The sequence below is a fragment of the Candida oxycetoniae genome (assembly GCF_023343755.2).
Source record: "Candida oxycetoniae strain CBS 10844 chromosome Unknown scaffold48, whole genome shotgun sequence".
Classification (NCBI taxonomy): domain Eukaryota; kingdom Fungi; phylum Ascomycota; class Pichiomycetes; order Serinales; family Debaryomycetaceae; genus Lodderomyces; species Lodderomyces oxycetoniae.
In genome coordinates, this window is record NW_026055411.1 from 56,529 (window position 1) to 73,317 (window position 16,789).

At 36.3% G+C, this 16,789-nt stretch overlaps 3 protein-coding genes across 3 annotated transcripts; 1 reads left to right on the forward strand and 2 right to left on the reverse strand. All coding sequences in view use genetic code 12, as the record gives it.

Annotated features, from left to right (window-relative positions):
• Positions 1-211: 211 nt before the first annotated feature.
• On the reverse strand, positions 212-5,872 carry FAS2 (trifunctional fatty acid synthase subunit; the record flags this gene model as incomplete). The annotated part of the gene is made up of 1 exon (XM_049323343.1): positions 212-5,872. One exon carries the CDS (start codon positions 5,870-5,872, stop codon positions 212-214), a length of 5,661 nt encoding a protein of 1,886 aa, XP_049180805.1.
• Positions 5,873-7,249: 1,377 nt separating this feature from the next.
• On the reverse strand, positions 7,250-8,482 carry KGF56_002146 (uncharacterized protein; the record flags this gene model as incomplete). The annotated part of the gene is made up of 1 exon (XM_049323344.1): positions 7,250-8,482. One exon carries the CDS (start codon positions 8,480-8,482, stop codon positions 7,250-7,252), a length of 1,233 nt encoding a protein of 410 aa, XP_049180806.1.
• A 4,891-nt stretch (positions 8,483-13,373) lies between these two features.
• SFP1 (zinc-coordinating transcription factor) lies at positions 13,374-16,546 on the forward strand (the record flags this gene model as incomplete). Its single annotated transcript, XM_049323345.1, has 2 exons — positions 13,374-14,799; positions 15,621-16,546. The coding sequence occupies 2 exons, from the start codon at positions 13,374-13,376 to the stop codon at positions 16,544-16,546; spliced, it is 2,352 nt and encodes a 783-aa protein (XP_049180807.1).
• Between the last annotated feature and the right edge of the window lie 243 nt (positions 16,547-16,789).

Consider the following 16,789-nt stretch of genomic DNA (forward strand, 5'->3'; position numbering starts at 1 on the left):
TTATTGTTGAATTGAAAAAGAAAGAAAAAAGATTCGCACTCGGAAATACAACAAAATCTATTCTCTATATAAATACTAATTTCTTTAGGACAAACCAAACACACGGGATTTGATTACGATTTTTCTAGAATAGCCCACNGGGGGGGGGGGGGGGGGGGGGGGACAGAGAAAGGAGCAAGGAAATTTATCAATTGTCTTTTTGTAATTAAGTTTAAAACTCACTTAAAGCAACGGCAGTAGCTTGAAAGTCGTCATGAGATATTGAGACGTTAACTTGCTTTACACCTGCTCTTTGAGCCGCCGTTTTGGCCAATCCTTGTAAGAAAACTTTAGGAGCTCCTTTAGTGTCTCTAATGATTTGAATATCTATTAAACTTGCACCACCGCCTTGTGATTTGACTCCCAAAGCCTTGAATGTAGCTTCCTTAGCAGACCAGGTACCAGTAAACGAAGCTTGAGGATTAGGTGAATTTCTGCAGTATGCAATTTCCTCACGAACAAAATTTCTCTCAATAAAAGTTTCATCTTCAATGTTGATGGAAGATAACAATTCGACATCAACACCAACACCTTTAGAGGACTTGTTCAATACAGATAAGGCTTTTGCCGTGTTTTCCGAAAGGTCGCTGATGTATGAGCCTTGTGACTGAATATTCTTCTGGGAAAACACCAACTTGTTATTGCTCTTTTGATTCTCAACTCTGGCTAATGGATCCAAGTAAACAGGTTGCTCCAACTCGTCAGAGTATGGCGCTTTATCCTTGGCAACAAACATGGTGTTTCTGGTGATAGCATTGTGCATGTAACGGTACCTTCTCTTGTTTCTAGCAGTAACCCGGGAAGCATAATCTTCAAAAGTCTGTCTGTCCAACACTGCATACAAGTAATCGGGATGAACAACAACAGCTTGTGCACCCTTTTGACCAAATCCAAAAGATGTAACAGAAACAGCTTTAATACCATCGGTCTGGATAGATCTGGAAGGATACAACACATACTCATACTGCTCCAACAACTTATCAACATTGTCTGCATTCCTGTTACCTGGAACAATACCAGTCTCCATAATCTGAATAGCTCCATTCAACATCCAAGCACCTGCAGCACCTTTTGGATGTCCCGTCAAGTATTTCTGGAAAACACCAAATACTGGGTTACCTTCTGATCTACCCAAATGCTTCATCATGCTGTTGATAGTAGCAGACTCGTTCTTGTCGTTGGCAACTGTTGATGTACCATGGAAGGAAGCAACACCAATATCATCAATTGTTAATCCATACACAGCTAAAGAACCTCTCAAAGGAGCAATACGAGGATCTGACTTAAAGAACGAGTTACCCCATTGTTTCTTAGCATCAGAAACTTGTCTTCTTGATTCCCTATAAATCTCCTCCGTCCTCTCTTTTAAGAAATCGGATTCAGAAAATTCATCGCCGTATTGTTGTTTGGCTATGCTTGTCTCTTCGTGCAAGTAATTCAACTCCGATTCCTCCCAAGCTTTAATCTGTTCCAATCTCTTGTTCAATTGTCTTCTTCTATACTTGATGTCCAAGCTTGGTGTTGGGTATTTCAAACCTCCATGATGTTCCCTAGCAGTGGTCAAAATACCCTTACCTGGTGCTGGTACTGATCTACCAATCTTGTCGGTGGCAGTAGCAGTCATAGCCAATACTGCATGAATTGGAACACCCATTTTGATAGCTAAATCAGCAGTCATAATAACCTGAATACCGGAACCTTGAGCTTCCATAAATCCATTTCTCGTAGTGGTAGTTGGCCTTGACATCTCCTTTGGCGTTCTTCCGTGTTTGAATTCTTCAACAGCATTAGAAGTAGCATTCATATTGGCAAACTCATAGGAGCCTTCTTCTTGGAAGTCATCATAACCACCAACTATAACAACTTTAGCCTTTCCTGACAAGATTGTTTCAATACCAATATCAACAGATTCAACAGCAGTGGCACAAGCACCAACTGGTGTCTTTATTGGTCCAGATGAAGATAACAATAACATATTCACCCAAGCAGCCATGGTGTTTATGAAGGACTCTTGCAAAATATCATTTTGTACTGGTCTATCGGCGTATCTGTCTTTGAACATTCCTCTCAAAGCACTTACACCACCCATACCAGAACCAGAACAATTACCAACTTCGGAAACATGAACATATTTATAAAATTCATAAGGATCAGTAATACCAGCTGATAATAAGGCTTCAACAGTTGCAACCAAGACATACAATGTGATTGGATCAACTTGGCTGATTGTATCTTCTGGAATACCATAGGTCCTTCCATCCCAACCAGTTGGTATTTGACCAGCAACTAATCGATCAAATCTCAATGCCTTAGGTATAAATAATGTGGCGCCCTTCAATATGCGAACAGTGTATTCACCACTTTCTTCAATTTCAAAAATTTCACACTTGTCACCATGCTCGCGTTTGTACTGCTCGGCTGTTTCCTTTGAACATTCAAAAGGCTCCAAATCATGTTGAATAACAACCTCTTGAATCATTTGCTTCCTTTTAGGGTCATAACCATGGAATAACTCTGGCTCAATCAATCTAATACCGGAATGTTCCAAAATTTGCTCTTCATATTTAGCTTTAATGTCCTTATCGTCGACTGGGGTTTGGGTTTTAGCATCAATCCATCCGGAATATGGTTTTCCTTTTAATGTACCATTATGATACTTGATCATACCCATAATCCATGCCATTTCAATAGCACCTTCAAGCGAAAATTCTCCTTTTGCTTCCATTTCCCATCTGGTTCTTGCATTACCCCATGGTCCCACTTCAGCAAATCCGGCAACAACAACAACATTTTCTAAATCCAACATACCTTCCAAATCTGGTGAAATTTGTTTGATCTCATCATAAGATTTTAATTTTGGAAAGTCAAATTTCATATTGGCTCTAGGCTGAACAGTCACTTTGCTGTAGTTGGCATCGACATTGTCACCATTAATGACCTTTTGTTCAATAGCTGTTTCTATAGATACTGCTCTTCTAATCTCAGCAGTTTCAGTTAAATCTTTTCTTAATTTAGAGGTGAACTCTTTAAGATTGTCAATGAATTGTAAGCCACCATTCAAATCAGCCATGATGGGCTCCTCTTGACACAATTTAACAATTTCCGGAGTCAACAAACCTAAAATGTTGAAAGCCATTTCCTTTTGGGAAAAGGTTCTAACACCCAATTTTTCAATACCTTCAGCAATGATGTTGTTGGCGCTCATCAAACCAGTACCCCTAGTCCATCCAATAACAGCACCACAGATGGTTAATTTGGTTCCCCAGTCCTCTGAGTACCATCTGTTAAACAATGTCTCCAAGGAAATTTTTGATTCAGAGTACAAACCGTCAAATCCAAAAGTACCATGGTTTGGTGATAATGGCAAGATACATTGAGCTGGTCTAGTATCAGTAGTCTTTTTAGCTTTAACGGCACCCAACAATCTCAAAAGATTGGTCAACATGATCCTGTGGGCAAATTCGGATCTAGAATCAATATTATCAATACCATTTCCGTTTTCTGGGATAGCAGCAAATGGAATGATAACATCCAAATCCCATCCTAAACCATTCTTTTTGGGATCGTTGTAGATGTAGTCGACCAAAGAGTCAACGTCTTGTTTGGAACCTTGGTTGAATGGAACAACTATTAAAGTGGACCCCGCTGCACCATATCTAGCATACATGTTTTGATAGTATTCGGTCACTTTCTTGGAGTATCTGGAGGTGGTAACAATAACTTTGGCACCACCACTAATTAAACCTTGCAAGATTTCTGCACCAATTGAACCTGCACCAGCACCTGTTACTAAAACTTGCTTGTTTTTAAAAGTCAATCCATTGATAGCAGCCGACTCTAAACCATCCAAATAAACCGACGATAACTTACGGTCATATTCCCAATCGCCAGACTCTCTCTTACTTTGAATGTGCAAGAAGGGAATGGTTTGTGATGGCACAGTTGCTGAAACTGGTTGAATGATGGATGTTCTATCCGGCAATGAAGCGATTTCATCATCATCTGAGGCAGTGGACAATTCATCTTCATCCGGGGTATTTGTACCTGTTGGAATAGCAAGTGCATCCTTTGTTGTTTGTGCTGTTTCAATTTCACTTGAAGCTGCAACAACTTTCAACAATTGGTCATAAACTTTTTGTATCTCCAATTTGGTCTCTCTTGAAGCTTGTTTAGAAATTGCTTTGTATACTCTTGCCAAGTCTTCTTGAATAGTTGCTTGTTTAACTTGGGTCATTGGACCTCCTTGAGCCATTTCAAACACATATTGCTCAAATTTACGAACAGACTCCTTATTTGCTTCTTCGTACACAATGTCACCTTTTGGTCCAACAGTGGTTTTTGGGCCTGTGATTCTAGTAACATCTTTATAAACCGGGTCTTCCCCAAGCACCTGTTTACAATTGTCCATCAACTGTTCACCTAATTTCTTAGCCAAACGGTAAGTTTCTCCTCTGTACTCTGGGCAAAGTTCGATATGATATTGCATAAATTTGATCAAAGTTGGATTAGCTCTGTTCATAATCTGGATACATTGATTGATTGTTTCTCTATCAACTGATGTTAATTTTCCAAAGATGATATCGTACCACATGGACAAAACATCCTGTCTGGCCCAATTCCAATACGAATCGTAGGTTCTCGATTTCAAGTGAGAGAATGTTGGTTTTATGCCCTTGGCATAAAATTCACCGTGTTCAGCTTCCCACAAGTCTAGCTCTTGCTGTAATACAGCAGTGGCCTCCTTTTCCTTGATAAAAGATTTTGCTCCTTTGTTCAAATCCACTTGAAGATATCTCGCTAAAACTTCCAATTGTTGTCTTGCCAAGTTTTTATTCTCTGCGGTTAACGCATCCAATGCAGCGCTATCAACAACAGCGCCATTTCCTCCGTTACCGCCCGCTGCTCCAGCTGATGCTGATGATAAGGAGATACCGGCTTGAGAAGCGTATTTCTGAGCAACAGTGTCGAAAAATGCTTTAGCTTCTGCTTCGGAGCCCAATCTGTTAGCAGGCTCATTACACAAGGCAGTCAATAACACAGAATCTTGTCTACCAGGACCTAAACCGAACCTTGATTCCAAGTACTTTCTAGCTGAAGTCATTGAGAAACCTCCGGGCATTTTGGAGGACATTAATCTACCAATTAATGAAGTAGAAGTTTTACCCAATTGACCTGAAAATGTGTCTTGAAATTGTTCAGCCAATTCTTCCAATGGAGTATCCTCTGGTTTTTCTGGTGTTGAACCAAACTCCTTACCTAAATCACCCAAGATTTCATTTTGCACAGTTGATTTCCCATTGACTAAATCTTTGATAGCCTTGGTCATAGGAACAGCATCTAGTGGTTTTTTCAATTTTTGTGCAACTAACACGTGTAATAAGAGGGATGCCTTGACTGGTTCATCTGGAATTGACTCGACTGGGCCAGAAGGAGCAGGTGCTACTGCTGCTGCTGCTGCTGCTGCTGCTACTGCTACTGTGGGTGCTGCTGCTGCTACAGGAGTTTCAGTTTCAGTTTCCTGACTCTTTTTCTTCTTTTTTTCCTCAATTTCAACTGGATCTGGTTTGTAGTAGATCTCCTTTGCATCTTTTGAATAGCACAAGACCTGACGTTGTAAAGACAATGCAGCATCGTACGATTGATATTTTGCCTTAATAGTCCTTGAAGCCATACCAGCCAAAGTGGGGGACGGTCCAATTTCAACAACACGTTCAGTATTATGCTTTAAAAAGACATCCTGAGTTTCAATCCATCTAACTGGTGAAGCAAATTGATAGGCCAATAACTCTGTTAAAAGAGTATGCGACAACTCCTGTTCAATCTCGGGTCTCATAACTAGTAAAAGAAATCGATAAACAACCTGTAACTAGTAAAGAACCTGTAATTGGTAAAGAAATTGAAGATAATGATATCTTTATCTTTTTTTTATAGTCTATTTTATATTACCCAAAATTTTCATTATAGAAATTTTACACAACAAATAGAGCGATAAAAATTATGTATGGTGAAAAAAAAAAGAAAGAAAAAAAAAAACTTGTTTTGTTTCTATAGAGATGGAAAAACTCCGAGAGCTGGGTATAGAAGTAATGATGGACTGCGGTCCTTAAAGAAGAAGGGAAAAAGATATATTGGAGTTTGTTGAGGGAAAAAAGATATATTGAAAAAAAGGGTCCGGTGTGTAGTTAGTAAAGCACATGGTTGGGTATACTTGATGGACCTGTGTAAATTTTTGTCTCATCTCATATATACGGTTTATTTTGATTATAGTGAGTGTAAAATCTGTCCCAACAATTTTGCAGCCATTTTTTGGCTAATACAACAAAAAAAATAGATGTTGCTAATATACTCATAGATGCGAATATTTACCTTATAGCTGCGAATATTTATGCATTTTATGTTGAATTTTAATGTCGTGTATTTTGTACATTGATTTTCTACAGCCACCAAAAAAAATCAATTACAGCCATTATAAAGAAAATTAATCAACAGTTTCCATAAAAGAATTAATTTTCATAAGCTACCATAATAAAATTGACTTAATAGCTACCATAATAAAATTGACTCAACAGCTACCATAATAAAATTGTTTCGTCAGCTACTATAAAATTGTTTTGTCAGCTAATATAAAATTGTTTTGTCAACTTATAGTTGTTTGGTTAGAAAAAAATTTTCACTAGTTTTGGCAACAGTTTTTTTACTGACTTTGATTCTATCTTTATATAGAAAGCAAATCAAGCATTTTTTCCTCTCTCTTTTGCTTCTTCTTCTTCTTCTTTTTTCTCTCATTAACCCAAAGCTTAATGCCTTCTCCTTTACCCTGATTATATTCGTTTATTTTCAGTTTAAAATGGTTCAAGAGAATACTTTTGCAAATATTTTGGGAAATCAATAACTAAATGATCATCTCCACCCTGAAACTTATCATCTTGAAAAGATGGCCAATCAGTATAATTTCAGGACTATTACAAATGATCAACAAATGTAATTAAACTATACAATGTAGATAAACTGTAATTGAACTCTACAATGTAGATAAACTGTAATTGAACTATACAATGTAGATAAACTGTAATTGAACTCTACAATGTAGATAAACTGTAATTGAACTCTACAATGTAGATAAACTGTAAAAACTCTACAATGTAGATAAACTGTAAAAACTCTACAATGTAGATATTCTCTTCTTTTTCTTTTTCTTCTTCTTTTTTCCTTATACAAGGGTATTTACAAGTTTTTCAAAATAGGATTCAAACCCATCTCTATATATCACAGGGCTAACATCATTACATTCAAAGACATAATGTTTACCGTTTCCATTAAACATTATCCAGTTGAGCATATTGATCTTTCTATGATACTCCAAAACAAAATCTTGATACTTTAGTCTGTTTTGGTCTGTTGTGCATTGCCAATACTCCTCGGCTAGTAAGCAATTGTTTCTCTCTGTTGTTTCAAGTACATTTAGCGATATGAACTTGACTTGCAATGGGATATGTGGTAGTAGTTCGAAAATATCCTTCTCCAAAATCGAGAGGTTTAGATACTTTAAGTTGGAAAATTTAACCAAGGGCTTTAAATAAGCAATGTTGATCTTACTCAACAGCAAGGAAGTAACATCATGGTTCGAAGCTAAGATCTTGTTTATATTTGTACGCGTCTTGACCGTTAAAGTCTTGAGTTTTAGTGTTGAGACCAAGTCGATCAATTTTGGATCATCAGCCACATCAATTGCAAAATGTTCGATATTTTTCAAATCTTGCTTTAACAAGTAATCTCGTTTATAACAACAATTTTCAATTGTCAAATCTCTAATCTTTCCAAAATCAAAGTTGAAAGTATTCAAATCGAAATTCCTCAAGGTTAATTTGGTCAAATCTTTTGGAGGTGATGCAACAGCGCGTGTTAAAACCATTTCCTTCAAATTTGAAAAAGATTCGTTTTCATTCATATCACTTTTAATAAACCCTCCAATCCGATAAAGCCTTGAGTTGTTTTTTAACAAACTCAATGGTACGTCAATGTCATGCCACCATTCAAATACTTGAAGTCGGCTCATCAACGGTAAACTTTTTTGCAAATAGTATAACATTTCCAAATCTGGTACATCAGGCAACTTATTCATCATAAGCATATTTACATATTGAGCATTTTCGTTTTCAACGCTTTTGAAAAATGCCTTGAGCAGGTATATTGAAGTTATCTTTACTGCTTGGATAAACTCTCCGTTTAATTTGTACATGTTGCAATAGTGACTGAACTCTTTCAAGGACTGGGAGTCATTGTGAAATAATTCTGGTGTTGCATCAATACAAATGACAGAGTAGAGACGTGGTTGGAACAAATTGTAAAACCTTGAGCATGTAAGCATAAGTGAAACCACGTCATCTTGAAATAATAAACATCCAACCTTTTTGAGAATCTCTTCTGGTAATTGATGTAGCATGATTGTGGATTGAAGGTATTAGAAACTTCTCGTGACTGGGAAGGACGTTATCTCCTTTTTAAAGGAAGAAAACAAATTAAAAAAAATATGAGACAAAGAAATAAATTAAAGGCAACCTTGCCTTGGATAAATTTCCCACAATCCGTCTCGGATTTGATATTTTTCAAAAGAAACGTTACACAAATATCAAAAAAAAAAAGTTATCTGATCGGATCTACTAACAAAAAAAAAAAATTTGAAAATGAAAATGAAAGTGAAAGTGAAATCGAAAAAGAAAATAACTTCCAAAATCATTCAAGTATGTGTCATCTTTCATAAACTGTTTGATATTATTCAATTATTCAATTATTCATTCAAATTGTGTATCCTGAATACTTATTTACCTCGAAACAAGTAACACTTTAATGCCCAATTCGAGAACCATAAAATAAGTCAGTTTGTAAGTGGAACCCTATCTATATTAATGTCCTATTCACATTAAATCTGTTCAAATTACTTTGTCATTAGAAAGAGTCTTTTGTTGATTTTTTTTTTATTTCTAAATTAAGAATATTATTAAAGGTGAGTCAAATAACTAACTTTTGGTTCACTTTTATGCAAACACTCTATTACTTAATAGCACATTGATACAAAATTTTGAACCAAGAAAAAAAATTGCATATGGAAACAATCTTATAACAATTAAGAGAATATTTTATGTGTATCTGCACCCTTTTGCTTCCAAAGAGGGTCCCCTTCATCAAAGTCAGGAACTTTGAAAGTAAGACTGAAACCAACCAAAAAAAAAAAAAAAAAAAGGAATCAAAAGTTTCCAAAAAAACAATTTAAGCCCAATGCGGGGGTCGAACCCGCGACCTTTAGATGACACTTTTTTTGCTTCAAGTTTTGAAGTCAAGTAAGAGTCTAACGCTCTACCGACTAAGCTAATCAGGCTTTTGTTGAATAGTGAGTAGTAGATTAATGTATAAGTGCCAACTACAAAAAGGAGGTAGGTAAGTAATAACCTGAATAGTTACAGAAAAGAAGGTTTTAGTTTTGCCCAATAAAGTATTTGCAATAGTGAACTATTATCTGATTTCTACTCACGAGTCAATATCTCTCAGAGTTCGAAGGATATTGGCTACATTGAATGACTCGTGGTAAAAGGTATTGCAATCTCAATCCTGCGAAGAATATAAACCATTTTATTAACACAAGACTGAGCTCCGTAACTTGAGATTTTAATATTGCTAACAAAATGTTAAACAACAAGATTATAGGATCAAGAGGAAAGCTCATATGCAATCAAACCCGTGTGGGTTTGATTGATCTATCTATATTCATCTTTAAGATAGTCCAACTTAAAATAATAACATCTCGTCGTGTGGACTTCGGTGATCAGAGTAGCACTAGCTTAAACCCCGAGTTTATTGTACCGCCATCTTCCTTCTTGTGGCATACAAAGATTAAAACCCTCGTAGACAAGGACTTTGTACTGCCAACAAAACAATCTTTTGTTTTTGCAAATATTCCGTTTGATTACCAAAGAGGAGAGGGAGAAAGACTTTACCACTCTGAGGGGGGTGCAGTTTTATTTCAGGAAACGGGTTTAAAGCATTACATGGTATATATTCGCATCAGAATCCTTTTTGAAACTGTTTTCCGCAAATCTAGTCGTTTCACCTTCATCCTTCCACTCATACACCGGCTCTCAGATGCATACAAACTCACAAGTATCAGCGTTTACCTGGTAAACTTTGCATTAAACTGGGTGTAAGCTGTGTAATTTTGATTCTCTGACATCATTATTGTTTGTAATCTCTTACAAAATATATATATATATAGACTTTTGTTTTTATGCAGGCTCTGAAAACCGGTAAAAAAAAAAAACCGTTGAGAGTTTTTCATATCATAAACTGTGCACTGCACAGAGTAAATTTAAATTACCTAAAACTCATGAGTAGTCCCGGAAAAGAACAGTTGAGTTGGTTCAACAACTATTCTGTTATTTGAATTTTGATACATTACTGTAAATGGGGAACGGAAAGGGGAGAAACAGGGGAGAAGAAGCAACTTATAGATCTATAGATTGGCAATGACATAAGTGACAAAAGGAAAGATAGATTGATATATTCCATTTACTTTCATTTTGCCCACAAAAAGTTTGCTGCTGTGAGAAAATTTTCTTTCTTTTTTTTTCTTCTTTTGGGTCTCTTTTTTTGCGTTGTTTTAAGATGAAAATGTTTGGTCTATGAAATCAGACCTACATGATTGTTGTTTAACTGTAGCTTTTCCTAATGCCAATACATTAATTGATGGGAGATGTGTTTCTTTTTATTTACACTACTTTAAAGCTCATCAATACATTTTAATCCTTTTTACCAGGATCAAGACTAAAACGATTCTCAAATGATGTCTATCAAAAAAAAAAAAAAAAAAACTATTACAAAAATTCATAAACGGTGGCAGGGCGCTACCTCAAACATGCTGGTCAGTTTTAGTTGACCAAAAGGCAACTGTTTCCTCTGTATTTGTTATGTATTGTACACCATGTACACCCATAAATTAACTAGCCCAAACTCAAAAGAACAAAACAAACCATGTAGAGTTTTTTTTTTAGTGATGTTTGACTGCAAGAAGGTAAAAGGTTCCAATATAAAAACCCCTTGCTCACTTTGTCCTATTGTTTCGGTTAAATGTCGTCTCTTTTCCGTTCATTCTTGCGTAATCCTTGAGATTACTTTAGTTCGCTTGTGAGGGCAGCGAGTTGCATATAAGACATAAGAATATGTGTACTTACCAAAACTTATACATTAAAAAACAAACAAACAAACAGATATCTCTTCAAAGCCATACTACAATTTATATAGAGAAAGTCTTATCGATTTGAAAGGCAAAGAGGAATTTATTCACAATAGACGTATAATCTAGCTCTTTCTTAACTTATTATCAGTTATCCTTTTTTTTTTGGTTTCTTCAAAACAAGTTGAATTTCACCTTTTATTATCTTGCAACTTTGGAAAATGCAAAAGACCGTATTTTCTTTCTTTTCTTTTTTTTTCTCAAGTAAGTTAGCCGCTATGGTTGTGAGTTCTTGAAATTAATTCATAATTGTATATCACAATTGGCAGAAGAAGCTGCTGCTTAGATTTATTCTTTGTCGTTTATGTGGAATACAAAGAAGAGGATACACAAAAAGATTAATTGTTTCTTTACTATATAATTTTAGCTTGGTATAACAAAGAATCGTTTGAAAAGATATTCTGCCATTTAGAAAGGTGCTGGAATTTTTTTCCTGAAAAATGTGAAAAATGTGAAAAATGTGAGAAATGTGAAAAATGTGAAATATTTTAGAAATCAAAATAAAAAAAAAAAAAACGGGGAATAGTTTAGCACACAAGGTACTATTTTACAAGGTAAAGTATCCTTGAGTTTTATAAAGTACAGAATAGATTAGCTCTAGCAACGTAGATCAAGAAAGGTTATTTTACATTACAGGTTGGAGACCCGAATTTGGTAGCATTATTAAGTATAAGGTTGTATACTCTGAGGATGAGGTTGCAGAAATGTTTGATACTTTATAAAAGCTAACTATATAACAATTTACACATTTTTTCTCAAAAACAATATTGGCCTGTGGGGCTAAACGTACCAGAACGCAACCACATAGGATATGGGTTCTGTTTTATTTCTTGGAATACTATTTTTAAGGGCTCGTTAACAAAAAAGCCCTTCCCCTTGCCTTGTAAGCTTGCAAGATTTATAAAAGTAACTTAAAAGGATCTTCTTCAAAATGAAAAATGGTACATAACTGAATTATCCATCCTGCGAATGGCTCTCTCTACACAAATAGGCAAAAAGGCAAAAAAAAAAAAATCACAAAAATTCCAGATTACACGACAAAACGACATTTTCACCTCCTTTATTTGTAAACTGTAAAAACTGCAAAACTGCAAAACTGCAAAACTGCAAAACTGCAATGCTATACAGCATTGTACAGTATCGTGCATTTTATTTCTAATCCTTTGTAAGAAACAAGAAATGTGTATGTATGAGATAATAGTGTGTAAAAGAAATGTATAGTCAAAGTACACGCCCGTATCTTAGAAGCTACCAATCGCCGCCATCGATTAGGTGGACAAAATCTATGAAGCTTAACTCTAAAAACATTACACCCTCCTTGTCACACAACTCTAAAAGAAAGTTACCGAAATTATTAACTTTCTATCAAAAACAAAAAGGAGAGAGTAAGCTATTTGTTGCTGCTGTTGTAGTGTACTGTTAAAATTTTTTGTCAATTAATTTCAAAGTGATTGGAATTAACCCCTTGCTCTTCTTCCCCCCCTCCTCCCCTTGCTCTTCCCTCCCCCTCTTCCCCGGTCTCCCCCCTGACATATAGAAAAAGTTAATCTTTTGTATCTCAAGGGAAACTACAAATCTATATGGTAACTACAAATCTATGTGGGTAACTCGCACTATTTTTTTTTTTTTCCCTCCTTCTCTTTCTTCTTACTAGTGATAGCAATACGACTTTTAACAGCGACATTTTAACAGCGACATTTAACAGCGACACAGGACACACACCCAGAAAAAAAAAAATTAAAGACTAAAGTTTAGTCTTAGTCTTTATATTATTTATTACTAAACAGGAGGAATTAGTAGCTTATGTCGCTCTCTCCCTGTATTATATTATAAACGAGGTACTAAGTATTACTACCAAGTAACTAACACGACCCACCCAGTTGCTGGCACACACTACTCACAGCTGCTAAGTCGACAAGAAAGCTGGTTAATTTACTATTGGGAGCTATTAAGGAACATCGAGGTTTGGTAGTAGGCTAAGTCGAGAGATACAATGTTCAACACTCAGATATTTGACACTAGCAATAATTCAGCGTCAACCGCCATCAATATGTCCTTCCAGCCGACAACAGAACAATTGTCGTCGTCGTCGTTATCTTCAAGTACCAACACAAATAATCACACCCAGATCAATTGCAACCAGCCCCAGTTGTCTCAACAGAGCATTCAACTGTTTGACTCAGAGCCTCAGCCTATAGATATCACTTTTAACCATCGACCTTCAATCTTCAACAACTCAAGATTCAGAAGAGAGTCTGTGGCTCATTCACAAGGTATGGGTGGTATATCATGGGGTTCGGTTACTATAGGTTCGTGGTTGAAAGATGAAGTAATGTCTGCTAACGTTGGAAACGGAAATGGAAATGGAAATGGAAACGGGAACGGGAACGGGAACGCAGGTGCAAGCGGAGGTCCTTTTGCTGGAAACGTATTCAGTGCAAACTTTCTCAGTCCACACATCAATCAATCACAGCCATCACAGCCACAGCAACAGCAGCAACAGCAACAGCAACAACAGCAACAGCAGCAACACCAACAACAACAACAACAACAACAACAACAACAACAGCAACAACAGCAACAACAAAACAATCAGCTGCTGCAACAACAACAACACCAGCAGCTACATTCCTCTTATCATCATCAAAACTTGATTAACCCCAGAAGAGGCTCGTTTCGTACAACTATCCATCCTAGTATGTCTCCACAGCAGCAAACTTCATACTTGCCTGAACTAGAAGCAGATTATTGTAAAGATTACAATTGCTGTGGGGAATTACTACCCACTCTACACGATTTATTAAGACATTACGAGGAAGCTCATATACTGGCATCACCTCCACTCGATTCTCAGCAACACCTACTCAACAATAACCGAAATCGCAATAACTACAGCAATATACATAATGTAATGGAAACAGTATCTACAACTGATGTTTTCTTGAATAATAGCAATACAGATAGAAAAAATTTCGATAGTAGTTATCAATTCAGCAATCAAAGCCAAAACTCACATCAACAGCAGCAGAGTCAACAACAACAGCAGCAGCAGCAGCAGCAGCAGCAACAGCAGCAACAGCAGCAACAGCAGCAACAACAGCAACGTACCCTGCAGGAGCAGTCACAACACTCGCAGCAATTCAATAGCCAATTCTCTTCTCATCAATCTCCACTAACACCACCACAAGACACACCAATGCAAGTAGATGAAGACGACATATATATAGACGATCCAGCACGTCATTTATACGTTATGGAAAACGAAGAAAACAAGCCATTCAAATGTCCAGTTATAGGATGCGACAAGACTTATAAGAATCAAAACGGATTAAAATATCATAGATCGCATGGCCATCAAGGTCAAAGTTTACGGGAAAACCCCGATGGTACAATTTCTATAATAGATCCGGATTCAAATTCTCCATACTTGGATAATTCTGCATTAGAAAAAGACAAACCTTATAGATGCGAAGTATGTGGAAAGAGATATAAAAATTTAAATGGGTTGAAGTATCATCGTGGACACACTACTCATTGATAGAGCGAAGGAGGGTTTTTTTTTTTATTGGAAGAAGCCGGAAGGTCTTTTTGGAGAGAGGTATGTTATTGTTGCATTATTATCATTTACCATATCGTTCATTCTCTTTTGTTGTATTTATTTTACTATTATTTAATCCACATATATATATGTTTGTATATACATATATATATATCTTGTTCTTACAATAAATACCTCTCACTTTGCAAAGTATTGATGAACACAAAAAGCAGCTGTGGGTAATACATTTGAGGTCAGGGGAAGGGGGGGGGGGGTGGAGCTGAGAGGGTGACCCCAGTTTTGCGCCTACTACTCCCTCGGCTCCCCGTCCCTCTAACCAAAGGACAGAAGGTTTATCACGAGCGCGTTACTTATCAACAGATCAACAACTTAACTACGAAAAAATAAAACAAACTGAAAAATTAAGATATTTTAGACTATGAATATTTATAATTTCACTTTATATTGATCTCTCTTAACAAACTATTGGACATTTCAGTCCTCGTTACCACCACCACTTTTTCCGGCATTTTTTATCTGATTTTGTTTTACTTTACCGCCGCCATTGCCCTCCATTCTTACAGACTCCTGTTGTATCATAAATAAGGAATATGGCGAATTATTTACGAATATTTGGTCTAATAGTTCCTCTAGCAATTACACGAACATGGCTCTACTTCACAACAACGTTGACATCTTCCATATTCATACTTCTCCCCCTATCGATCATCACATACTATAAATATTATACCACGCTAGTCCCATTGGCCAACTCTCCTGTAATACCATTGACTTTTACTTCACCTATACCCGCCACAGCATTCCCATCTATACTTCCTCCTCCTCCTTATAACAGCTCATCCGTTTCTTCTTCCACTAAGGAGAATAACGAGATGCCGAAGATGATGATGTATCTGTCAGATACAGTTTCCCCTCATTTCACAAGTTATAAATTTGATCCATCATCACTCTATGTTTTGAAATTGAGAATCCTGATTCAGTGTCCTAATGTACCTTACGATGACCCTATGGACTATGGCGAGTATCAAACAATTACACCTACACCTTCTTTTTTATCGGCCAAATATTTAATAAACAAGGTCCAATACAGCTTGCTAAATAACAGAGGCGACTCGTTCTTGAGCCAAGGCACATTCATACTAAACTGTGATAGTCATATCCAGTACCAGTTGAGAAACTCGTTTGTTCCATACAATCTACGCCATTGGTTCCCGCCTAAACTTTCCGATTTATCACGCTTACAAACTTTTGAATTCGATCTATTTGATATATTGGGCTCAAAAATCGATCTGAAAACAAGCACAACGCCTAATAAAAGAAAAGGAAATGGAATCAATAATAATGACTCTGATTCCGATTCCGATTACTACTTTGATAATTTCGTTTTATTGTTATCTCAAGCGGATAAGTACCTTATTGAAGATATATATACTCAAGCATGGTTTGAAATAAAATGGACTGGTTTTAGATACTATTTGGTGAAATACTACTATACTTGTTATATTCTAGGCACAGCTGTTTTCTTTCTCGTATCGTTGACAATGTCAATATTAACTGGATACGGAATGTTGTGGTTCAACCATCAAAGAGGTAGAAGCAAAAATGGCAGAAACACTAGTAATATCAAGATTGAAAATCCAACAATAAAAGTGGAGAGAAAATAAACAAAAACCAAACCAATGAATAAGGTAACGTCCATCACCATCATCCCCCCCTTGACTCCCTTTCTTTTGGTAGCCTTTCTACCAATCAATATCAAATTACAGGTTTTTCATTACTCATTATTGCCAACTAACGGCGTTTGTTTGTTTTTCTATTCAATTCTATAACCATGCACTTTTTTAATAAATTAAATCATTTCCCATTTTCACCAATACCTCTATTTTCATTACCTTTTTTCCTATTTT